The 26412-nt window shown below is 48.8% G+C and overlaps 1 protein-coding gene across 4 annotated transcripts in view; it reads right to left on the bottom strand.

Moving 5' to 3' along the window:
• AGO2 (argonaute RISC catalytic component 2) overlaps positions 1 to 26412 on the bottom strand; it is a 524350-nt gene that overhangs the window by 295682 nt on the left and 202256 nt on the right. For all 4 annotated transcript variants that reach the window (XM_085604853.1, XM_085604855.1, XM_085604857.1 and 1 more), the window contains exon 11: positions 640 to 773. In XM_085604853.1, the coding sequence (XP_085460979.1) occupies positions 640 to 773 (134 nt within the window). The remainder of the gene's footprint in view (positions 1 to 639; positions 774 to 26412) is intronic.

Genomic DNA, 26412 nt, shown 5'->3' with positions numbered 1-26412 from the left:
AAGGCCTGGCCTGGCAGTTCAGGCTCGATTGCTCCCATGGGAAGCAGTGTAAAGACTGATTTGCTTATGGCTGGGTTCAAACTAGAATGGTAAGGAGAGAAAAAAATGGATTTAGCCCAGATCTCTGTATTGGGGTGAATGTTTGACATTGTTCAGCATTCCGTCCATCAATTGTTCTTTTTGTACCTACACTGTTGAGCACTATTTTTCCTACAAAAATAAACTTTAACTTGTATGTAGAGATTATTCTTGTTACTAAATTCTGACATTAAACTGTCTATGGGTTGCTCCTGTGGTTTTTTTACACCCCGAATGAGGCTAGGTACCGGCCTTCTTCCCGGTTAATGAGTAGAATCCTCTGCTTGGGCTCTGTTTTTCACCTGCATTCATGGTTATCCACCTGAGAAAATTTTCAAGTCACAAGTAGTTCAATTTTGTACATTTACAAGTCTGCAAGGAAGGAGATATTTTCCTCTTTAAACATTCCTCTTTCCCCATTCTTTAGTGAAAGCAAAATTAGAGAAGCCTAGTGACTTTAAGGTAGCCTGCACCTTGTACTTCCCAACTGTTTGATTTGAAATGAACAGTAGAACAATAAGCAAAGATATACAAAAGGAAAGAAAAAAAAAATGCACTTACTTCAGATGAACTTCAGTGCACTGTCGCTGTGGTGCAAAACAAGCAATTGCCCAGACCTTTATCTCAATTCCTGTGTGAAACTGTTTATTTCTCATGTCCCACACCCCTTGTACAGGAGTAGCAATTGCTTTATTCTGGAAATAAAAACAAGGTTACAACCCTATGGTGCGATAATACTCTTCCATGATGCACATCAATCACAACAAATCAGATGGATCCCACTTCATGTATAATAAATTAGTTCAATGGGTTATCAGGACGGTTTTAAAAATAACTTCAAACATGAAGCTGGGGCCCCATCAATAATAAAGCGGACAATTAAAAAATGAGTGACTCAACTTCGGCATTCAACCGATAACATTATTATACATGAGTGGGAAATATTTAGTGAAATTTGTGGGACAATGACAAAACACATTTGTGATGAACTCCACAAGTGAAATGTTTCTACAAAGACACACAACACTTATCAACCATGTACACGTTTGTGGGTGCATATGTGCTGAACTGGAGTAGTTTTTTTAAGCCAACTAAGCTCTAAATCTAGGGTAGCTTCACACTGACTACTCTCAGCAGTCTCTGGATTACAATTATACAAAAGAAATGTTTAACATTAATATTTACAATCTGTAAAGTAAAAACATGTTCAATCAATAGTCTCCCACAGTGCCTTTTTAACCTGCATTTCCTTTGCCCTTTTCACACATACATTTTGCAACCAATTGCAGAAAGTAAACAAAACTGAAAGGATTATTTGAACCAGACTATAAGTTAGTCTTAGATGAGGGGTTCATGTTTCAGACTTCGAACACCGAGTCAACCCTAATGGCATCTGGTAAATTTGCTTTTTAACCTGTATGTTGTAGAGGAGCCAGTAGTGTTTTAAGCTTTTATCATTAGCTTCTTTGTGACATGGTCACCTATGAGCCAATTTAACCTTTATCCACGAATTACAATACAAAGATTTGGTAGCCGTAATACCCCATCTAGCGAGTTTTAGGCAAATCTTATTATGATATAAACCATTGAAAGCAGAATACGTTGCGTTTCTTATGTTCCGTTGACTAGTGTATTAGCATTATCATTCAAACCATGAGGGGGGAAAGGAAAATGCTACTTACTAGTATGCATCTGTTCTTGGCATGTAGAGCTGCAAAGATTCATACTGTAGCATAGATTGCCATCTGGTGTTGGGCTCAGATGCTTGCACCTTGTTGTCTTGGAAGAAGTCTTTTGCAGTCACGAGATAGGTGACTACTCCCTTGGACGATAGTGCGCATGGGCATCGACTCCATCCTCAGATTCTTTGCGCCATGATGGGAAATGATGGAGTCAGTAAGAAGTAGAAGAGATGTCCATGTGAATGTATCTATAATCAAGATAACACTGGAACAGATACAGGCTCCGGGAAGGCGGGTGGGCATATGAATCTCCGCAGCTCTACATGCCAAGAACAGATGTGTACTTGTAAGTAGCATTTTCCTTTCGAGACATATGAGCTGCGTAATTCATACTGTAGCATTGACTGTATAGCAGTGTCTCCCCTAGCGGTGGTCGCCTGTATCAGTTGCAGTGGTTTGAAAAAGTGTCTTAAGAACAGCCTTGCCTACAGAAGCCTGTTACTTCACCTGCACATCTACACAATAGTGTATAGTGAAGGTTTGTGTTGTAGACCATGTTGCTGCCTTACAAAAGTCTTCTAGGGGAATATTCCCTGAGAATGCCATGGAAGCCCCAGTTTGCGAGTTAAATGCGCTCTTGGGGGAATTTTTAGCGTACGTTTTGCTTTCTGGTAACATATTTGAATGCATTTTACTATCCACCTTGCAATTCCAGCTTGGGAGATGCGATTGCCTTTATGAGGGGATGAGAAAGCTACAAAAGGTTGTTTTGACTTTCTAAAGGCTTTAGTCCTGTCTATGTAATAAAGTAAAGCTCATTTGACGTCTAGTGTGTGAAGAGCTCTTTCTGCTACCGAATCAGGGTTTTGGAAAAATACTGGTAACTTTACTGATTGGTTAAGATGGAAAGCAGAAATGACTTTTGGAAGGAACTTTGGATTTGTCCTGAGAACCACTTTGTTACGATGTATTTGTAAGCCTGGATCTCACTCCCTCTTCTGAGAGAGGCGATTGCGATAAGGAAGGCTACCTTCCATGTAAGGAATTGTAATTCACATTTATGTAAAGGCTCAAATGGGGGACCCATAAGTCTAGTAAGAACAATGTTAAGGTTCCACACTGGAGAGGGTGGTAGTCTGGGTGGAATTATTATTTTAAGGCCTTCTATAAAGGCTTTGATAGCGGGTACCCTAAACAATGACAAGTGTTGTCTGTTTTGCAGGTAGGCTGTAAGGGCAGCTAGTTGTAATTTGATTGATGAGTATGTCAGATTGCATCTTTGTAGATGTAGCAAATAGCAGATAAAGTTCTGAATTGAAGCATCTAATGGATCTATATTGTTGTTATTGCAGTAAATTATGAATCTTTTCCATTTAGCTGCATAGCAAGCTCTAGTAGTGGGGCGTCTGGCTTCTTTAATAATATTCATACATTCAGGTGGGAGGTTAAAGTAACCAAACTCTAGGACTTCAGGAGACAGATTGCTAGGTTCAGCTGCGCTGGATCTGGGTGCCTTATCTCTCCATGGTTCTGTGTGAGCACTCTTGGGAAGAGAGGTAGCTTCTGGTGTGTAACTACTGAGAGTTCGAGGAGTGTTGAGAACCACGGTTGCCGGGCCCATGTGGGAGCAACTAGGATCATTTTGAGAGACTGTTGCTTGAGTTTGCGTCCTACTAACGTAATGAGTGGGAGTGGCGAAAAAGAGTGCGCAAATCTGCCTGACCAGTTCATCCATATCGCATTGCCCTTGGTCAACGTGTGTGGGAACCTGGCGGCAAAGGTTGGGCATTTGCATCTGCGTGTGTGGCGAACAGATCTATGTCTGGTTGTCCCCACATTTGGAAGAAAGGTTGAAGAACTTGCGGATGAAGTTCCCATCGTGTATCAGTGGAGTCTGCAGACTTAACAGATCCACTATCTGATTCTTCACCCCTGGAAGATGTTCTGCTAACAGATATATGTTTTGTGGAATGGCCCATCTCCATATGCTTTGCGCTAGATGAGGCAGTTGCAGAGAATGTGTTCCTCCTTGTTTTTGTATAGAATACATCGCTGTCATTGTCAGTGCGGACTAGGACAGTTTTGTTGAGAAAATGTGTTTGGAATGATTTTAACGCTAGAAATATTGCTAGTAATTCTAGGTGGTTGATGTGGAGCAATTTTTGTTGGGTGGTCCACTTGCCCTGAATTGTGTGGTGTAGGAGATGGGCTCCCCAGCCGGAGAGTGATGAGTCTGCTGTTTGCACTATCTGTGGGAACGGCCTCCCTCTGGAAAGGTTTTGTGTGTTCCACCACTGAAGAGAGCGATGTGTGTGGCTGTCTACCAACACCAGATCTGTAAGTTGACCTTGAGCCTGGTTCCACTGACGTGCTAAGCATTCCTGTAAAGGTCGCATTTGAAGTCTTGCGTGAGGTACAATGAAAATGCAAGAGGCCATCATTCCTGTGAGTTGCATGAACACCCTCGCTGGAATGGAGTGCTGTGGCTGAAATTTGGTGATGAGTGTTTGTATCCTGGTTGGATTGGGATATGCCAGAGCTTTGGAGGTATCTATTGTGGCCCCTAAATACTCATGTATGTGGGAGGGCTGAAGATGTGACTTGGTGTAGTTTACTGTGAACCCCAAGTTGTGTAGTTGCTGGATGGTTTGGTAAGTGTGATGGATACACTGGTTGTGTGATTTGGCTTTTATCAGCCAGTCGTCGAGGTATGGAAAGGCATGGATTTGTTGTCTCCTCAAGTGTGCTGCTACTACTGCAAGGCACTTTGTGAACACTCTGGGTGCTGGGGCACCCCGAATGGAAGGACTTTGAACTGATAGTTTTGTCCGTCCAACATGAATCTAAGGTATTACCTGTGAGCAGGGTGTATGGGACTATGGAAGTAGGCGTCCTTGAGATCTAGTGTGGCAAGGAAGTCTCCTTGTTGAAGTAGTGGGAGGACCTGCTGAAGAGTGTGAGTGATCATGCGGAAATGATCTGACTGTATGTAGAGATTGAGGATCTGAGGTCGAGGATTGGCCTTAGGGTGGCGTCCTTTTTGGGGATTAGGACATACAGCGAGTAAACCCCAGTTCCCTGATGCTCTAAGGGAACTAGTGCTATTGCATGCTTTTGAAGCAGTGAGAGTACTTCCTGATTTAAGAGCGTGAGATGTTCTGTAGACATTGGATGCTGTTTGGGTAGTATGGTGGGTGGGGTGGCTGTAAGTTCAAGGCAGTAACCATACTGGATAATTTGTCTTACCCACTTGTCTGTAGTGATGGAATTTCAGACAGGTAGGAACTGTGATGGTCTCCGTCCGACCGGAGTGGAATGGTCTGGAGGGAAGTCACTGCTTGTTAGTGGGGGAGGTGCGAGTGTTGTTGTTACCTCCGCCTCTTCCCTTATTGTTATTTCTCCTGTATTCTCCTCTAAAATATCCCTTGTTGGAGGATGTTTGTGCGGTGTTTTTGTAGGAAGAAGCAGTGTCTGCACTGATGTTCTTGGATGCTCCTCTACAGAAGGAGCGTCAAAAGGAGCCACATGTGGATGCAGACTGTAATGCTCCCATGGATTTAGCAGTCATAGTCCTTTTTCATTTTTTCTAGAGTGGTGTCTACAGCCGGTCCAAAAAGTTGTTCCTGAATGAACGGCTGATTGAGGATAGTCGTTTGTACCTCTTGTTTGAAGCCAGAGATGCGCAACCAGGCATGTCGTCTGAGTAACACGCTAGTGTTAATGGACCTAGAGGCGGTGTCTGCTGCATCAAGGGCACACTTAATTGATGCATTAGTAACTAATTTCCCCCCTTGAATTAAATCATTGGCCTTGGTCTTATATTTATCAGGTAAATGTTGCAATAGGGTTTCCAGTTGGTCATAGTGAGCCCCATCGTATCTAGCAAGTAATGGCTATCCGCCAGTGATTAGCTGCTTGGGCAGCAACTCGTTTGCCAGAAGCATCTAATAATTTAGACTCCTTGTCCGGAGGTGGCGCATCACCAGAGGTCTGAGAATTGGCACGTTTTCTAGCGTTAGTTACCACTAGGGAGTTTAAAAGGAGTTGACCCTTGATGTAGGTGGGATCATTAGGGGCAGGTTTATATTTCTTTTCAATCCTGGGATTGAGAATTCTAGCCCTAACAAGGTCCTTGAAAATGTCAGGGGCATGTTTAATGACATCTTTTAACATCAGCAGAGTTTGTAGAGTCTTTAGTGACTGTTCAAAGGTGTCTATTAGAACGTCCTCCTCTGCGGGGTTTGAATGCATTGGAACCCCATGGTACTGAGCAGCCCTATGTACAAGCTGACTAAAACCAATATTGTCATCTGGGGGAGATGGCTTTGTTGGGTATGCATGGGGATCAGGGAGATCTTGAGGATCTACTGGGTCATCATAATCGTCCCAATCGTCCTGTGGTACGTCTGTGTCGTCATCAGGGTCAGTAAAAGGGTCATTGTTGCCTCCCCATCCCCTAAATCATCATCATCCTGTGGTGGTGGTGAGTTTGGTGGAAGTATAGGAGAATGTGGAGGAGAGACAGGCTTAGTAGGAAGAACAGGAGAAGAGGGTCGCAACGGTGAAGTAGCACAGTCTTTCCTTTTTACAGGCACTGCAGGAATGTCTGGGGTGTCCAATTTCCTCTTCTTGTGTGGAACAGCAGCCACATGTCCTGTTTTGGGGTCTATGTGGAGAGTCTTGTTTCCGATCGATAGGATCCGGTCAAAAAAGTTCTTCCTCTTCTATAGTCTCTTTCAGCGCCGATTTTTTCAGGTCCGAGCGAGGTTTGGATTTTTGCTCCAAAGCCTTGGGAGATGGTTTTGGGTCCTTCGGCTTCGATGTGGAGGCGGAAATCTTTTGAAGTTCCGAATGTCTCGGTTTCAGACCTGATGCCTTTTCCTTCGGCGCAGAGAGGGTCGGTGTTGACGTCTTTTTGGGAGTAGGCTGCGCTCCAGTCTTCGGTGCCGATGGCGCCTGCGGGACACGGATATGCGGCTTGCTTGGTCTCAAGCTGCCGGAAGGCTTGTCCTTTATCTTCGGAGCCCGGCCCTGGGGCGGGGCTTCTGAAGCTTCTTTGGGTCGCAACAGGGGCCAGCAGGCGAAGTCTTGACCAGGGCCTTCTTTTTTTGAGGTGGGATTGGGGTTGGGGCAGTTGTACTCACTCGTTGACCTGGAGTGATGTGGTCGTCTGAGTCAGAGTCGTCTGCTTCAGACACGATTGAGATCCTCAGAATCCTCTTCCGGGACATCGCGGCCTTCATCAAAGATGTCTACCGGTGCCGGAGCTGCTCGCAGCGCCATGATGCGTCGTCGGGCCCGGCGATCACGGATGGTCTTTTTGGATCGAAAGGAGGCGCAGGCCTGGCAATTATTCTAGTCGTGCTCTGGCGAGAGTCACAGGTTACAGACTTTGTGGTGGTCACTGTGTGGGAATTTAGTTCCACACTGGGGGAATTTTTTAAATGGAGTCCTTTCCATGAGCCGTAGGCCCGAACGGTGTCGATAGGCCCAGCAGCCCGCGTCGATGACCGGAATCGAATATTTGAGGTGCGCGTCGAAGATCACGCGATCGAGAACAATGCAGTTGAGTTTATGTTGGTTTGCACATCGAAAAGGTTTGGAGAATATGGTGCCGAACCAGAGCGCAGAAGTTACGTTTGAACCCAATGGCGGAAAAAAACCAGTCTGAGGATGGAGTCGATGCCCATGCGCACTATCGCCCAAGGGAGGCGTCCCCTATTTTGTGACTGCAAAAGACTTCTTCCAAGACAACAACAAGGTGCAAGCATCCAAGCCCAACACGAGATGGCTATCTATGCTACAGTATGAATTCCGCAGCTCATATGCCTCGAACACAAAGCTTATAATTTTAAAATATTTCTGTAAAAAACACTGTTGGGACCTTCTGTAGAGCTGACCAGGTATTCCGAGAAATTCCAACTTTTGAAGGCAAAAGGGGAAACCCCAATGCATGAGAAACGGCTATCTGCACAATAGTTTATTGACGTTATATGGCCCGGTTACAACCACCATCAAGAGAATTGAATATGCTACTTACCAGTATGCATCTGTTCTTGGCATGTAGGGCTGCTGACATTCATATCTGTGCATAGATCGCCGCCTAGTGTTGGGTCCGGATGTTTGCACGTTGTTGTCCTGGAAGAGTCTTCGAAGTATCCTGAGATAGGTGACTCCTCCAATGGACCATAGTGCGCATGGGCATCCTCTCCATCCTCAGATTGTTTTTCGCCATTGTGGCAGTGATGGAGTAGATACAGAAAGTGATGACCATGCTTACAGTAATTCTGAGAGCTGCAGCTGCTACAGGCGCTGGGGAGGAGGGTGGGCGATATGAATGTCAGCAGCCCTACATGCCAAGAACAGATGCATACTGGTAAGTAGCATATTCAGTTCGAGGCATGTGGGCTGCTGAATTCATATCTGTGCATAGAATACATAGCAGTACCCTCTATTAGCGGCGGCCACCAGTGCCAGCTGCAGCGGTCTGAAAAAGAGTTTTGAGAACAGCCTGTCCTACAGCTGCCTGCTGTTTTGAGTGTACATCTACACAATAGTGTTTGGTAAATGTATGTATAGTGGACCAGGGGGCTGCTCTACATATATCATGCAAAGGAATGTTTCCCAGGAAAGCCATGGAGGCCCCTAACTTACGTGTTGAGTGGGCTCGTGGGGGAATCGTTAATGTGCGTTTAGCCTTTTGATAGCAAATTTGAATACATTTAACGATCCATCTGGCTATACCTGCTTTGGAGATGGCGTTACCTTTGTGGTGTGGGGCAAAGGCAACGAAAAGTTGTTTTGTTTTCCTGAAGACTTTAGTCCTGTCTATATAGTACATGAGGGCTCTCTTTACATCCAGTGTATGGAGTGCTGTTTCTGCGACAGTTTGTGGGTTTTGAAAGAAAACAGGCAGTTCAATAGTTTGAGTCATGTGGAACTGCGAGATCACTTTGGGCATGAATGTTGGGTTGGTACGTAGTACGACCCAGTTTGCGTGAACCTGTATGAATGGCTCTTGAATGGTTAGTGGCTGGAGTTCACTAACTCTCCTCAAAGAAGTGATCGCTACTAGGAAAGCTACTTTCCAGGTGAGGAACTGAATCTCGCATGAGTGTAGAGGTTCGAAGGGTGGACCCATCAGGCGTGTGAGGACCAAGTTGAGGTTCCACATTGGAGCTGGTGGGTGGCTTGGAGGAATTACTCGTTTGAGTCCTTCCAAGAATGCTTTGATGGCAGGCACTCTGAATAGAGAGAGGTGCTGCCTGTTCTGGAGATAGGCTGATATTGCGGTCAAATGGACACGTATTGAGGTGTATGCCAGATTGCATCGGTATAGGTGTAATAGGTAACAAATTATGTTTTGGATGGATGCATCTAGCGGGTTAATGTCATTGTTATTGCAATAAATGACGAACCTTTTCCATTTGGCTGCATAGCAAGCTCTGGTAGTGGGTCTTCTAGCTTCCTTAATGATGTCCATACAGTCAGGTGGCAGATTCAGGTAGCCAAACTCTAGGACTTCAGGAGCCAGATTGCCAGGTTCAGCTGTTGCGGATCTGGGTGCTGATTCTCTCCATGGTTCTGCGTCAAATGCGCGGGTTTGATCCGCAGCCTTTGATGCGGCACCACGGAAAGTTCGAGAAAGGTGGTGTACCATGGTTGGCGTGCCCACGTTGGAGCAACCAGGACGAGTGCCAGTGAGTGTTGTCTGAGTTTGCACGCCACCAGCGGAATCAATGGTGCTGGGGGAAAAGCGTACGCAAATCTGCCGGACCAGTTCATCCATATCGCATTGCCCTGCGACTGCGGATGTGGGAACCTGGCGGCAAAGCTTTGGCATTTTGCGTTTTCGCTTGTGGCGAATAGGTCTATGTCTGGATGACCCCACTGCTGGAAGTACGGTTGGAGTACTGATGGGTGTAACTCCCACTCGTGCATCTGGTGGCTGTGTCTGCTGAGCAGATCCGCCATCTGGTTGACCTTGCCGGGGAGGTGTTCCGCCATGAGGAACATGTTCCTTTGAATGGCCCACTTCCACATGCTCTGAGCCAGATGAGAACTGTGGAGAGTGTGTTCCTCCCTGCTTTTGTATGTAGTACATGGCGGTCATGTTGTCCGTCCGGATCAACACGACTTTGTTGCACAAGTGTACTTTGAATGCTTTCATTGCTAGGAAGATCGCCATCAGTTCCAGAAGGTTGATGTGCATCTTTTTCTGTTGTATTGTCTATAGTCCCTGCACTGTGTAATTGAGTACATGAGCTCCCCATCCCTGGAGAGACGCGTCCGCTGTCAGTATTATTTGTGGAACAGGCTCTTGGAACGGTCGGCCCTTCCAAAGGTTTTGTGGGTTCCACCAATGCAGAGAGTTGTATGCCCGACCGCTCACTAACACTAGGTCTTTCAGTGGCCCGTGAGCCTGATTCCATTGACGTGCTAAGCACTCCTGAAGCGGGCGCATATGTAGTCTCGCGTGAGGGACTATGAAGATGCAGGGGGCCATCATGCCTATCAACTGCATGAACACTCGCGCAGGAAGGGAGTGTTGTGGTTTGAACTTGGAAATCAGCATTTGTATGCTGTTGATCCTCACTAAATTTGGCTGAGCTGTGGCTGCCAGAGTGTCTATGGTCGCACCTAGGTACTGTTGTACGTGTGCGGGTTGGAGATGTGATTTTGGGTAATTTAGTGAGAACCCCAGACTGTGAAGAAGGTGAATGGTGTGGGACATGTGGCTGGCACATTGCTGGGCTGACTTTGCCTGTACAAGCCAGTCGTCCAGGTAAGGGTAGACGTGAATGTGTTGCCTCCGTAGATGTGCAGCCACCGTAGCTAGGCACTTTGTGAAAACTCTGGGTGCTGTTGTCACGCCGAAGGGGAGAACCTTGAATTGGTAGTGCTGCCCTTGAATAGTGAACCTGAGATATTTTCTGTGTGAGGGGTGAATGGGTATGTGGAAATATGCGTCTTTGAGATCTAGCGTGGCTAGGAAGTCTCCCTGTTTGAGCAGCGGGAGGACTTGTTGTAGGGTGAGCATGTGGAAATGCTCTGACAGAATGTAGCGGTTGAGGGGTCTCAGGTCTAGTATAGGTCTGAGTGACTCGTCCTTTTTTGGTATTAAGAAGTACAGGGAGTATATCCCCATGCCTTGCTCGTGGACGGGTACGACCTCTATTGCGCCTTTTTCCAGCATACTTAGCACTTCCTGCTGTAAGAGCGCTAAGTGCTCTGAGGACATAGGACGGTGTTTTGGCGGTATTGTGGGTGGAGTGGAGGTTAATTCTAGGCAGTAACCGTGTTTGATAATATCTTTGACCCACCTGTCCGTGGTGATGGAGTTCCACGTGGACAGGAACCTTTGTAGCCTTCCCCCGACAGGTGTTATGTGGTCGGGAGGAAGGGAGAGGGCGTCACTGTTTGTTCTTGGGGGAGGACCTGGTATTGCCGTATCCGCGTCCTCTGCCCTTTGTGCTGGAACCACGATACTCACCCCGGGTGTTTTTATCATAGGTACTTTGTGTGTTGCCCTTGTTGTAGGTTTGCTGTGACCCCTGTCCTCTGCCTGCTCCTCTATTCCCGGGGCGACGAAAGGAGCCACTCCGAAAGGTCTGTGTTTGGAGAGCCCCCATGGACTTTGCAGTGTCTGTGTCCTTTTTTATTTTCTCTAGGGTGGCGTCAACTTCCGGCCCGAATAAGTAGTCGGGGTTGACCGGCTGATTGAGAATGTTATTTTGAACCTCAGGTTTGAATCCGGAGATTCGTAACCAGGCGTGTCGTCGTAGCAGGACGCTGGTGTTTATTGCTCTGGCAGCTGTATCTGCGGCATCCAGTGCACACTTAATGGATGCGTTTGTGAGGAGTTGTCCCTCCCTGATGAGGATCTCTGCTCCCTCTTTGTATTGGTCAGGGAGATGTTGGAGTAGGGTTTCTAATGTGTCATAGTGTGCGCGATCGTAGCGAGGTAGGAGCGCCTGTGTATTGGCAATACGCCATATGTTAGCTGCCTGGGCTTGCAACCCGTTTGCCGGAGGTCTCTAGCACCTTGGACTCTTTGTCCGGGGGAGGAGCATCCCCAGTTGTTTGCGAGTGCGCCCGCTTGCGAGCATTAGCGACTACGATGGAATCTAGAGGCAACTGGCCTCTAATGTACATAGGGTCCCCAGGCGCCGACCTATATTTTTTGTCGATCCTGGGGTTTATCACTCTTGCCCTGGTGGGTTCTTTGAAAATGTCCTTTGCTGGTTTGAGGACACCTTTCAACATGGGTAGAGTTTTGATATTCCTTTCTGAGGATGCGAAAGTATCCATTAGAAAATCGTCCTCGATTGTGTCAGAGTGGAGTTGCACACCATGATTTTCCGCAGCACGTTCAATTAGGGCGTTGAATGCGGCAGTGTCCTCTGTGAGAGACGTTTTTGCGCCATAGAGCTGCGTGTCCTGTGTATCCATAGGTGCACCTGTGTCTACAGGGTCATCCCAAGCCTGGTCAGGGTCCTGTTGGCCCTCAGGGTCCATCTCTCTTGGGAAGGGGACGTCGTCACCCATATAGTCCTCCAAAACGTCGGTTTCGGAGTGTGTCGGGGAGAAGGACTGTGGATCTGGGTAGGAGGCATGGAGACGTTCGTAAAGAACTGGCTCCGAATCTGCTGGCAGCTTTTTCTTCAGCGGGATCCGGTAGGAGTCCAAAGCGCGTTCGGAAGATATTCTCCGCTTGTGGAGCATAATTCTGCCGGTGTCGGCATCGATGATGTGAGATGGTGACGTCTCCGTAGGAGAGCGTTCGGCAGGTGTGATCCTAGTTTGGGTGACACGAGTTCTTATTTCAAACATTTTTGGCGCCGTGGATGGCGGCAGGCCAAAAGTGATATGAGGTGTTGCTGGAGAAGCTTTTTGAGCTTTTTTCGGCTCGGGGCCCGACGTGTCCTGGAGGGCTGCCTTTTCTTTGATGCGTTGCAAGGACTCTGCAACTTGTCGCACCTGGAGCGCCGACGGTTGTTTGGCGCCAAGCGGTTCAGTAGAGGCAGGCGTGGGCTTCTTCGGGGCCACGGGGTCATCGAGTCGAGGAGAGGCGGTAGCCGCGGACGGCGTCGATGATTGGGCCTTAGGTGCTGCTTTCAAAGTGGTGTGCGACGCAGCGGCCATTTTGACCTTCGTGGCCGGAGCCGATTGTTTCGGTGCCTGGTGCCGAGGCGGTTTGTCGGTGCCGATGGCCTTTTTCCGTGTGTCGGCGCCGACGTCTGCTGCTGCGAGTTCGGCACCGAAGTCCCGTTTGGTGCGGTCGGTGCCGACGGGTTTTGCTGGCGTCGAAGGTGTAGTGGGCTTCGATTCGACCAGTACCACTTTCAGTTTCGGTTTCTGTGGAACCGACACGACTTTTGGTTTCGAGGAAGGGAAACCAGCTGGTTTGGGTCCTAATGGCTGTCGCTGAATGTCCGAGGCCGGGCCCGAGGGCGGGGCCGAAGAACTGCGAGATAGGTCTTGGGTAAGGCCCGAAGGCGATCCCTCGACCGGAGCCATAGACTGACGCACTGGGATATCCTCCGTCTGTACGGGTAGGCCTTGCTCGTCACCGGAGCCACTTTCTTCGGCCCCTAAGGCCTCATCGTAGTCTCCTACCTCGGTGTCGTCTTCATCTCTGTGAAAGAGTTGTTCTTCGATGTCTTCCGATCCGGAATCGTGTTCGGAAGCGGGGCTGGAGGGTAGGTTCTCCACGCCTTCCACATCTTCGTCCTCGGCGCTGAAGATGTTGGTCGGGGCCGGTGCCGCTTGCTGCGCTTCAAGTCTCACCGCTCGTCGATTCCGAAGGGTCTTCTTGGATCGGAATCGGGCACAGGCCATACATGTGGATTCGTCGTGATCCGGTGAAAGGCATTTGTTGCACACCGGGTGGACGTCGATATGGGGATATTTCGCATTGCAAACAGGACACCGCTTGAATGGTGTCCTCGATTCCATCGTCGATGGTGTCGATGGTCGATGCGAAAAAGTTGTTTTAGAAGTTAATAAACTAACAAGTAACTGTCGATACCGATCGGGAACAGTACCGACGCGAACTAAAGGCCTTTTGGCCTGAAAAAAGTTTTTCCTAACTTGAGTCAAGATAAGCACATCCGAACCCAATGGCGGAAAAAAACAATCTGAGGATGGAGAGGATGCCCATGCGCACTATGGTCCAGGGGAGGAGTCACCTATCTCAGGATACTTCGAAGACTCTTCCAGGACAACAACGTGCAAACATCCGGACCCAACACTAGGCGGCGATCTATCTACAGATATGAATTCAGCAGCCCACATGCCTCGAACACTGAGATGAACACAAAAAATTAAAACATTGCTTTATTTCCCAACGATGGCACCTAGCAAGGTCACTACGACAGGCATACTGAGAAACACTTGCTATATCTGGGGGCACCGAAGAGGAGCATATATATGCTTCAATGGGTGCAAAAAGCGGCAGCTCAGATGCTGTTAAATATCCCTAGATTTTCACCAACTGGTAACGCTCTGGAGACTCTCCACAGGCCCCCCATTGAGGAGAGGATCTCCTTGAAAGTCTAGTGCTATGTCCACAGAATATTGCAGGGCAAGGACCCGAAATGTCTTTGCCTCATGATCCACTCCTAGGACCCTACACGCTGTCTGAGATCGGACGGAACTGGCTTGGTCTGCATTCCAAAAGCTTTGGGGGTATCTCCTTTAGATACCTGGCAGCCAAGCGGTGGAATTCTCTACCTCTGTACCCAAGACTGGAGACATCAGAATCTACCTTTAGGAAACAGCTTAAAACGTGGCTGTGTAGGAGAAATCCTCTTCCCTAGTTTTCACCGCCCACTTTCCCCATAGGTATGTTTTAAGCCTTCATTGGAATTCAGCGCAGGGACACTCCGTAATGGAGTAACCAGTGCGCTTTACAAGCTGCTATAACAAAGGAGAAATGCTGCAGGTTATCATATGCCAGTTTTAAATTTAGATCTCCAATTTCATGTAATCAACTCTGCACACAATCTCATCTTTAGAAGTACCTGCGTGGGTTGGGCAAATAAAGACAACATTTAACTAAACAACACTACAAGCATAGCTCTGACAAAATTCCCAAATAAGCGTAGCAACCAATGTTATCCTGTCATAAATTTTAGATGCACACTGAAAATAGACACTTCTGTAAGAAGACAAACAATCTACGGATAAGAATTTGGCTACTGGGCAAATTGCAGCAGGCCATGATACGCTTCAGCTAAACGTGTTCATTTTCACCAGATATGACCAGAAAGGTTTTAACACAAAAAATATAATATGCTACTATCCCAACATCTTCACTTCTAATGCCCTGCTTACACAAACTGCTAGGCATCTGAAACATCGACCACATAACTGTTCCAGAATTCCAAATAACAACAGTACTTCTAAGAGACGCAACTTTCAAGCTAATCCGAGCATCTGGCTATCGTCTCTAGTTGGAGCAAATTTCCTCTGGAACTGATAAGCTACATACATCAACCATACAGACAAAGATATTCTTCTTACCTCCCTGACTGAATCCATAATCTCTCGCCTTGCATTATGACATTAAATTGTCTCACCATTAAGATTCTACCCAACAATATTAAAGATTTTGCTAAAAAATATATACAGACCACCCACAGCCATAGCAAGCAGCATGCTTGATCCGAAACTGCTTTGTCCAAAACTTCCACGACGGACTAAGTATCCTGCCATACAGTTCTTCAACTTGGCCTATATGTGACAGCCTAAGTCACATCTAAAGTAAAATCAGCTGTCTAAACTCTACAACAGTATCCCTAACCCATGTATACGGCATCTACGTGATCTCCATTCATATCCTACTCAACCTCCCTGCATCCTTTGTTGCAGCTGATCAATCCAAAGTCTTATCTACAATTTCTCTCCTCAACATCATGAGCACAGCACATGCTCATATCTCACACACATCAAAATAATGCTACAAGTTGACCGTTAACCTGGTCATTCACAGTCTTCACAACATCCATTCACATGCTATGTCACTGAGAGCCCCTTTTGTTTTCCTCATCTTCAGAGTGCACTTTCACTTTTGAAAACATCTCATTTAGGTTAGTGTACCCATCTTCACCATCAATATTCACACTTACATTCTTCGCCCCGCATACTGACAAGATAACAGATCTGGCACGTGGTATTATGTCTTTAAAAACAATGGCACAAGGCAATCCGGTCACTCAACCAAGCCTACAACATGCCAGTGTAGGAAAGTGCCCTTTTAGACATGTTCACTGCCACTTATTGACCTATTACTGATGATTATTGACTGGAAGTGCACTGGGTCCCAGTTAACCAGGCCCCAGTGCTATTTCCCGTAAAAAAGGAAGTAAATGTCTAATTGTAGCACAATTGGCAAGGACTTTAGCACTCCTATAAGTCCCTAGTAAATGGTAGCCCTGGTACCGAGGGCATGGGTACTAAAGAGGGTCCCTATGGGCTGCAGCATGTATTGTGCCACCCAAAGAAAAATTGCATGCAGACCGCAATTGCATGATGCGTAAAATGGTGCAAACCATTTTGAAAACACAACATGGCACACTCCCTTTGTGCCATGCCAAGGTATACTGCATATACTAAATGTAAGTCATCCCTACAGCAGGCCTTAAAGCCCTAAGGCTGGGTGCATTACATTATATGCGAGGGCACATATGCATGAGCAGATAGACCACTGTGTTGTCTAGTTCCATTGCAAGATATTGCCAATGATCAGGCAGCCATCTTAAGGACATGGACTGGGCACTGGTCATTAAGAGTTAACCGGATACATGATTGCTACACTGAAACCAATGGTGTTTGGTATTTAGCACCTCGTCTTAATAAATCGGTCCTAATGCCAGTACAAGATTTATTATGACATGCACCCAGAGGGCACCTGAGAAGTACCCCCTGAAAAGTGCCCCCTGAAAAGCTACTATTCCTCAAGTGTGCTGGCTGCCTGGTAGCCTGCCATCCACAGACTAGTTTCTGACCACCTGCAGGTGAAAGCCCATGCTCTCAGAAGTTTGAAACAATGACTGCTACTGCAGAAGGTGATCACACCTCCTACAGCAGGATGGCTTGTGAATTAGCATATGTATGATGTTTATATTTCTCTCAAGGATAACATTACCGCGTTTGAGGCTCATGCCTCAAAAAAAGTTATTTGAGCATTTTCAGTTTTACTGTAAAACTCCGATCTTGGTGTCTAAAATTATATAAAAATCTGTTTGTTTTCTAAATTGGTCTCAGATTTCCATTTGAGAGTGTGTACAACCAATGCTCAACACTTCCCTCTGACAAGCCTAAGCTGCTCGTCCACACTACCACAACTAGAGCACTTGGGATTGTTAAAGAAAGCCCCTGTAAACCAATAAGGGTCGTCTTAACATTTTGCATGGTGTACCCCTACATTGGTACACTACACAAAAAGCCAGCTTCCTACAATCGGTCCTACGAAAATTACAATTTTTCAATTGTCTCCTCATTTATTTAGCTCATTACTATTCCCTGTGATCCTTCCAGTAATTCTTTCATTTTGCCATCAGCAATCTCACTTCTCTCAGAAACTGGAAGACTATCCAGGTGTCCAAGAGAGTTCTTCAACCAGGCCACCCCAGTCTTATTGAGCCCATCTCACAAAACCGCACATAAGTTCCTATATTCCACTGCCAAGCCCACACTTTCAGTACAAAGGTGCAAAGAGAAAGAGGTGCAGGCAGGAACTAGTGCAAATGAGAGTTACAGCCTAGCAGAGGCAAAGCCAGGTGCAATAACTTGCAGGGAGATCTGCGACTGGGGAAGGTATGAACTGAGAGTGATGCCTGTTAAGTGTGGTCCTGGTGCAGTCATGGAGAGTAGCGAGATAGAGCGAGGAGATGAAAAGCTCTGGGCTGCAAAAGGTACAGGAAAAATGACAGCCAGGAAAATGGAGACGCTGTGTTCAGGCTTGGTGAGATGCAAGCACAGTAAGGTCAGCGGAATTTGATTAGTATGGCAACAGGAATGGGGGAAACTTGAAGATGTGCAGGCAGGCTATGGATGGGGAGAGGAACTAGCAAGAACAAGATCCAGACAGAGAAACAAGTATACAGATAGAGGTAAAGTGAAACATGCAGTCCAGGAAAATTATACGGGTAAGAGGTGCGAGTTCAGAAAAGAGTGTGCTGAGAAGTACAGACTAACAAGTTACTTAACATTTAGAATGTTTTTATCTGGTAGATATTCTGGTTGCAGATTCCACACTTTTAGAATAATCCTAAGCGCAAGACTGGTTCTGCATTCTCAAAAGACGGTCCTGGCAGGTGGTGCCACTGGACTCTGCGCTGGCCCCTTGCCACCCAATAACGGACTAGGCAGAGCTCTGATACTAACGACAAGGAGCTGGTGATAGGCACTGCCCCTGTGCACTTTCAGCTTTGTCTTAAAAGTTTTCATGCCCTCAGATGTGAATCAATCATGACAAATTGGAGGAGATAGTGTGCCAAACTTAACTTTGGAACTTTTCAACAGATACAGGAGTACACTTCAAGGGAGGATGATAAGGGAGGGTAGGGAGGATTCTGCGGAAAGACAGACTGTTACCAAAGTAAGTAACTTGTTCTTCTGATGTGCGCCACTAACTGCAGATTTCCCACCTTTAAAATAGATACAAGGTAGTGTCTTCCAAAAGATGGAGGGTCTAAGAAGTGGACTCATACCAGAAAGTCCTGGCAAATCAAGGCAGCAAAATGGCTCCCTGTGCTGACTTGAATGTTGAGGCAATAGTGCTTCGCGTACTTATGCATTGTATCCTTGAAGCAGCCTGACAAATGTCTAGGACAGAACACCAAACACGGTAGAGGCAGCCATCGCTTGGGTAGAGTGAGCTTGTTGGCCCTCATGGGGAACTGTTCTTGGCATGGGCGAAGCACGCCTTTAGGCACAGGAAAATCTAACTGTATAAAGTCAGTTTATGTGCAGTCTTCTCCTTCTTGGCATAGTAAAGACCCTGTAGAGCTGATTATCTACACATTATTCCCTCAGGTACTTAAAATAAAAACTGAGGGCTCTCCTTGAATCAAGTCAAAAGAACCTCTTCTCCTCTTTCGGGGGATTTGGCAGAGAGGAAACAAAACAAAGTATTATGGGCTGACCTACATGGAAGGATGATGCAGCTTTCGGCACAAAACAAACTAAGGGCACCTAGGGGCAGAAAGCAAACTAGCACCAATTTATCAGGCAAGAAAATGAGCATAGATATTGCACTGCAACACCTACAGCTCATTTATGTGGCACACAAAGGTGATTGTGATGGGGAAAAAAAAGTGTTGATATTATGGAGCTGTAGGGAATAACTGCGCATTGCATTGAACAGCATGCACATAAAAAATCTGAGGACCAAGTTAAAGTCCCATTAATACATAATGAGGGGCTCTGGCAGAAGCCTGTATCAAAACCTTGTAGGAACCTCATCACAAAAGGTGACTTGGATAAAGAAGATGGGTCAGGCAAACCTAAAAAGACCGAGCAGGCCAACATTTAACCTTTAACAGTGCCTACTGCAGAGACTCACCAGGCCAAAGATAAGACAAACAGAACATCTGACTACTTGGCCTGTAGGAGGATGAAACTGGTCCTTACATCAGCTAACAAAATTCTCACAATGCCTGAATAGGAAGTTTTAGTTCAGGGACACCTTGCTGCTATAATCAGCAGGCAAAAGTGTTCAGTTACCACCAAACAAGGAGGTGTGTATTGTGGCGGTTCGGATGCAGGACCTTTCCTTGTTGCCGAGACAGAGGTCCTCTAACAGAGGAAAACTGATTGGCGGTCAATTTTTCAGACTTCCCAGGTCTAGCTATCACACCTTTCTGGCCCAGGCCAGAACTATTAAGATGGTTTGGCAGTTTTTCCATGCTGACCTCACTCACGAGGAAAGAGAGGTGGAAACATGGATAGAAAGCCAGTGATGCACTGTAAGATGAATGCATCCCCAAATGACCCTCTTGAAAAGAGCTGCAGCACACTCCTCACTGTGCTATTTCTGCATAGATGAAAAGATCAACTGAAGGGATGCCCATTGGCCAAAGATGTCCTGAGACATCCCAGGATGAAGATACCATTAGTGGTCTGCAACGGACATCTAGTGAGTTTGCCTGCTCTGGTGTTTACCGACATCGTGAGGTAATTAGCCACCAGGAAAATCTCTTGTTGGTCCAGCCACCTCCAAAGGTGCAGTGTCTCCTGGCACAAGGTCCAAGACTCCACGGTGCCATGTTTGTTGCAATACCACATGGCAGTCAAGTTGTCTTTCAGGCCCTGCTTTGCTGTCACTTTAATTCACATGAAAATGGTTTCCAGTGCCAGCTGAATGGCACAAAGCTCCTGGAGATTGATGGGGAGCTATCATTTCAATGGGAAACACAGACCTCCGATTTCCACCTCTCCCAGGTGTCTGCCCAAACCCAGAGATAATGCATCAGTTACTTCTATACAGTCTGGATGGGATAGGGAAATTGGCCTGCTGTAATACAAGTTGGTGTCCAACCACCACCAAAGATCTCGGACTGCCTTTTCCAAGATGTAGGTATTGTCTGATAGAAAGCTACGGTGGGGCGCCCACTGGAAACAGCTCCACTACGAGGCCTGCACATGCCAGTAAACACAGGGAACCAGGACAATACGAGAAGTCAGCTATACAAGAAGCCTCAAAATAAACCTCCTCAGGACTGAGCACGAAACATCAGGATCATATTTTGAATGTACCAGGCTTGCTGCTTTGAATGCCATTATGCACAGGATCACCCCTTTCAAAGGGTAGGCATCAGATGGGAATTCTGGTATGAAACCTCTGAGATGAGAGAAGGGCAACTAACTACGTCGAGCCAGCCTGGACCAGCAGTCATCAAGGTACAGAAACAGATTTATCCTCTAACTGCAAAAGTTTGCCCCACCAACCGCCTTCACCTTTGTAAACACCTGAGTAGAGGAGGTGAAGCCGAAAGGTAGAACAGCAAAATTGGCAAATCAAGGGCCCCCACCATGTACCAGGCTGCAACTGTGGGACTGAAGGACAGGCACATGAATGCATGTTTCCTGCAACACCAAAGATACCATCTAATGCTTTTAGTCCATCGCATAAAGAATTTGGGCCAGCAGGAACATTTTGAATTTGTCCTTCTATAAAAATATATTCAAGCAGCGAAGATCTAGCACCCACTGATCTGAAGTGATAGATTTGCAACAAGGTAGGCAAAATCAAATTCTGTACCCTACCGGCTGTGAATGGTTTTGCAAAGTGAAATCGAAGCAGTTTGGAAGAAGCTACGGGAAAAGAGGTGGAGTAAGATAGCTGCCATTGGTGGCTTTCGAGGCCTCTGGCACCACCACAGCCTCTGACTCCAGGAAAAACCTGGAACGGCTGCGAAACTAGTTGTAAGCACTGCGACAGGCTAGACTACACAAGTAACTTCGGAATTTTCTGTACTAGTGACGAAACTGGCAGGCTATTGAGAGCAAGCCTAGGAAGAAGTAATCTGAAGCGTTTTAGCACAGAGTTTGTCTTTTCTCCAAAAACTCAATCCATCGAAGGACATAGGGACGCCCGATCATGACACTGGGTACCATGGCATGGCCCACACAATCCATTGTGGAGACAGTTCCATAACACATATTTGGCTGTGTCTTGTCCGTCCTGGAGTGTTTGGGCAGAGTCTGTTCTGATTTTGTCAGGCACAGCAGATAGCTCTCGCTGGTCATGTCTCAGGGACCACGTGCATAATAGCCTAGAAGACAGCCCACAATGCAGACCCAAATTCGAGGAGTAAAATATCCTAACGACAAAGGGTTTGATGTGCTTTAATACCCTATAAGGCAGCACATCATGTTTTACCTGTTGTGGAGTAGCAAGAGGGGGAATGAACCTGCGTCTTATCCTTGTGGCACAACTTGGAATTTCCTGAAGACTTTGACCGAGACCAAGATTTCATGTAACGGCAGCACAATCTAGAGCGGGATTGTTTATCGAGCGTAACCTCATCGTCTGTTCACTTCCCGCTCCCTGATAGCCTTTGAGTGCATCAGGGAGCAACTGTCGCCCAGCTTCGAGTCATGACCAGATCCTAGGCACCACAAACAAACATTGTGCAGGTCAGTCACTGGCTTTCTGTTTAAAACCTGTGGTAGACATTTTACCTGGCATACTGTCTTATGTGGAATTAACCCATTGGTAAAACTGAAAAGTTAAGAGCGGAGCTCCAGCTCCATGTCAAAGGGCACGGTAAGAAAGAAACAGACATCAGGATATGGTTGGTGTCTATATATGGTTCTGCGATGTGAGGTTATAGTGGGGTCCCAAGGATTCACATAGAGGAGCAATTCCTGTTTAAAATCGAGATTCACTCGGGCCATTGAGATTAGTCTAAAGGTGAGGAATCTGTGGTTTGAAGTACTGAGCAGAAAGATAGATACAAACTGGCTGAGGGCTGTGAGATGTGCTGGAAGACAAAAGTATATGCAAGCAAAGGTACAGGCAATGAGAGTTTCAGGCAGGTAGATGTAAAGACAGGAAGAGGTACAAGCTTAAGGAAGCATAGCAATGTACAAGTAGGGCAGTGCAATGGAGAGGAGAGGGCTGGCAGAGGTCTGGGAGGCAAGAGAGATGTAGTCCCTAGTCCCAGAGGGAAGTGTGAGCAGAAAGAAGTACAGACAGGAAAAGTTATGGGAAATGAGTGGTGCAGGATGGCAGACGACCAAGCTATGGGAGGAGTAGGAAGAAAAAAGTGCAACCAGGAAGAGGTGACACCAAATATAGCTGTGGCATGCATGTAGGCTGACAGAGATGTAGACAGGGACAGGTGCATGAAGATAGGTGTGGAATGGGACCAGTGTTGATCAAGGTGTATACAGTAAGATGTATTTGCAAAAAGAGAGATGGTGGAAAACACAGGCTTTTCAAAAGGTCCGACACACTGATCTCAGGGATGTTTATGAAATAACAACCCCCAATCCCATAAAAATTATACAGCGGGCGTGGTCTCGCCGCGGACGATGTGAGTCGCACATCGCTGAGGCTCCGGGCCGCCGCCGTGGAAAACAGCCTTTAAAGCTGGGCAGTGGATGCGGAGACGAGTCAGCTGGGGGGGACCGGCTGGATATTGAAAGCGGGCAGCTGCCAGGCGCCTTGGGAACTCCTAGCACAGGCTGTGGCGAGCAGGGGCGACATACGAGGCGAGGAGCCGGCGAGAGAGACTGCGACCGCCATCTTGGCTGCCCGGGCTCGCCGCGAGGCGGGGTGACTGTGCCTGGCTGACCGGGAGGAGTGCCGCTGGAAGAGCCGTGCGGCCGTGGGACAGAGCGACGGCGACATTGAGGCGGCTGGGGCCGACGGCGAGGCGATTCGAGGAAGATCGGGCTCGGGGACGGGCGCGGCCGCCATCTTGTGTTCTGCGGCTGGCCCTGGCCCGTAGCTGCAGGCTGCCTGCCTCGTGGCGCCAAAGAAGAGGCGGACTGTGCTGAGGCCTCGGCCTAGAAATTGGTACGCGGAGCGGTCTGCTGGGGCTGCCCGGGGGGCATCTGGCCATAGCCTACGCCTCGCTGCACGTGCGGAGCTGCTGCCGCGTGGCGGCGCTGCGGGCCCTGTTGCTGGGGCCCCTGGACTGGCCCGGCCGGGCCCTGACCGCAGCGTCGTCCTGCCGGCCTGTGACGACATTGAGCCTGGAGGCGCCGGCCACCAGTGGAGCGAAGCAGCGAAGAGCCACCGAGCAGAACGGCAGACGACACCTACAACGACCAGAGCTGGTAGGCCGGGACCTCCCGGACGACCTGGGTAGTGGCTGGGGGCCAGAGCGGAGGCGGGGGCCCGAAGGTGAAGGTGAAACGACGCAGGGTGTGCGTGTGGCTGTGTCCTAGCGGGCCCCGGGGGCTGTGAGAAGCTGGCTGCCACCTCGACTCGCCTCGCGGGAGAGGCCTAGCCCACACGGCGACTGGACTGGGGCCTGGGCCTGGATCGGGGGGGTGCTCTAGAAGGAAACGCGCCCAGAGGACGACCGGCGCCCTGATGTCTGTGGCCTACTGCCTGCGCCCGCAAACCGGACGATAGACTACCGTTGGGCTGGGTGAGGCCCGCTAACGCGCCTTGACCTGGGAGCTGGTGGCGCTCGCTGCAGGCGTGACGGCCATTCCTAGCGCTGGTGGGCCTCTCTTGGACGGCGTGGGAGCTCAACCCTGGGACAGTTTAGCGGCCGCATCGCTACGTGGAGCTGGGCCTCGAGGACCTCCTGCGTTGCGGCGCTCTACGCCACGCCATTGTCGTCTGCGCTCACCCCTGCGCCCCTGTGGTTCTGAGCCGGGAAAGGTGGGGCTGACCACTCGCCACACGACTGCGGGCCCCTGAGCTGCTGGGGGCTGCTACCCCCACTCACTGTGAGGCCGATCCTGAACGCGGCCACGCCATGACCCGTACGAAACAGGGGAAGGAGCCGCCGGCAACCCCCAAAGACGCCTCTGTCAAGGACTTGTGGACTAAGCCTGCTACATCATCACAGAGCGTGGAGCCATCGGGGGCCGGGGCCTCGGCAGCCCCAGTCACGCAATCCTTCATGACGGCATTCATGCAAGAACTTAAATCGGAGATTGGGTCCCTTCGCTCTGAAGTCCAGGCATGCGTGAAGGATCTTCGGAAGGACGTGGGAGAGCTGGGTGGCCGAGTGGACGACCTAGAAAAGACCCTGGATGCACGCACGGAGGACCAAGAACACCTATGGCAAAGGCTGGCGACCTTGGAAGAACAACATGTTGAGCTCCAGATCAAACAGGAGGATTTGGAAAATAGGGGGCGCCGGAACAACATACGCATCCGGGGGGTGCCGCCTGGGGCAGAAGGGGCAGATATTATGTCCTTCGTGGCGGACTTACTCCATGACATCCGAGGGGATGACGACACTTCACCGCCCACCCTGGACCGCGCTCATAGGGTTTCAGGGCCGATGGGGAGGCCGGGCCTTGTCCCTGACATCTTGACACGGGTTCATTTCTTTGTTGAAAAGGAAGCCATTCTAAAGGCGGCTAGAGGCAAATCCGAAATCCTCTGCGGAGGGAAGCCCATTCAACTGTTTCAGGACTTGGCCTCCACCACTCTCCGGCGACGTCGGGACTTCAAGCCCATCACTGACAAATTGAGGGAGCTCAACATCCGCTACCAATGGGCCCATCCCTTCGCCCTCATGTTTCAGTGGGAGTCCAAGCGGCGGGTGCTGCGCTCATACCGGGAAGCGGCCCAACTCCTACAGGTTCCTGATTCACCGCCGGCCAGCCCCGCGCGGCGCCCATCCAAACTCAGAGTCCCGGTGAAGCCGCAATGGTCCACGGTGCGACACCCTAGACACCCACCGTCGCCGGAGGGCAGCAGGGCCTCCCGGGACAAGCAGGACATTATCGAACATATCAAATCCTTGGAGGGCTCCTCCTCGCCGCTGGGCTCCCAGGCCTCTGCCATTAAATGACCGACGCCCACTGCGGATCTTCTCACCTGACTGCATTCACATTACTGAGATGGCTAAGACGACTGGAGGCGTGGCCGGCTGTGGACTGCATCTCTCCCCCATTGCTAGTGCCCTGGACGCCTCACTCGGAGGCGCACCGTCGTCTCCTCTACGGGGCACTGTCTCCCAGGCTTGGGCGGCGGCCCGGGCTAGACCTTCGACACCATAACTTTGCGGTTCAACGATGGCGAACCCCCCACCCTATTTCTGGGAGAGTGACATCTCCGAGACAGCCTGTGCCATGGTGCCTGGCTACTCTCTGGACTGGAATAGGCTCTCCCGGCCCTGTTGGCCGACTACAGGTTTACATGGTTGTATTTGTTCTTATTTGTTCCCCTCCGTAACCTCTTTCCTTCATTCCCCTTGGCGGGGGGGACTTGTGTATGGGTGGGATGCTCAAGCGGGTAGTGCCCTACTGGGGATTCTACGACAATGACTACCACCTCTCCCTGGAAGATTCTCTCTCTCAATGTGAAAGGGCTCAACTCTCCTAACAAGCGACGCCTCATCTGGCGCTACCTGCTCCTGCAGAACCCTGACATCATTCTTCTTCAAGAGACTCACCTCCTCAAGTCCGACGTGGGCCGGATGGCGCATCCGCGCTTCCCCCTTCAGTTCTGGTCCTCGGCTCCCTCGAAGACGGCGGGGGTCGCGATCTTGTGCAGGGCAGGGATATCCCGGGGTGATACCAGGGTACATAGGGATGCGGAGGGGCGGTTTCTGCGGGTGGAGATCAGGCGGGGCTCCCGCGCTCTGACACTGTGTAACTTATATGTCCCCAACCAGGGTCAGGATCTCTTCTTGCGTAGGATATTCAGGGAACACCTGGAGCCGGTAACCACAGACCTCATAGTCGGGGGGGACTTCAACTGGGTGTGGGACGCGGAGCTTGACCGTTGTGGGGGCGCTTTTCACGGGGTGGGGGCCATGTCTGTGGCGGTGAAACGCTCCTTAACCGCCTTAACCTTAGTGGATGTTTGGAGGTACCGCTCCCCGGGGTTGCGCGACTACACCTTTTACTCCCATGTTCACCGCACTTACTCCCGCATTGACCTCCTCCTCGTATCGCACTCACTACTCAAGGACTCCATCTCGGTGTCCCACTCCACCAT

This window comes from Triturus cristatus, chromosome 5_1 (assembly GCF_964204655.1).
Source record: "Triturus cristatus chromosome 5_1, aTriCri1.1, whole genome shotgun sequence".
In the NCBI taxonomy this organism is placed as follows: Eukaryota; Metazoa; Chordata; class Amphibia; order Caudata; family Salamandridae; genus Triturus; species Triturus cristatus.
The sequence above is the reverse complement of the archived record's forward strand: the minus strand, read 5'-3'. Positions and strand labels throughout refer to the sequence as shown.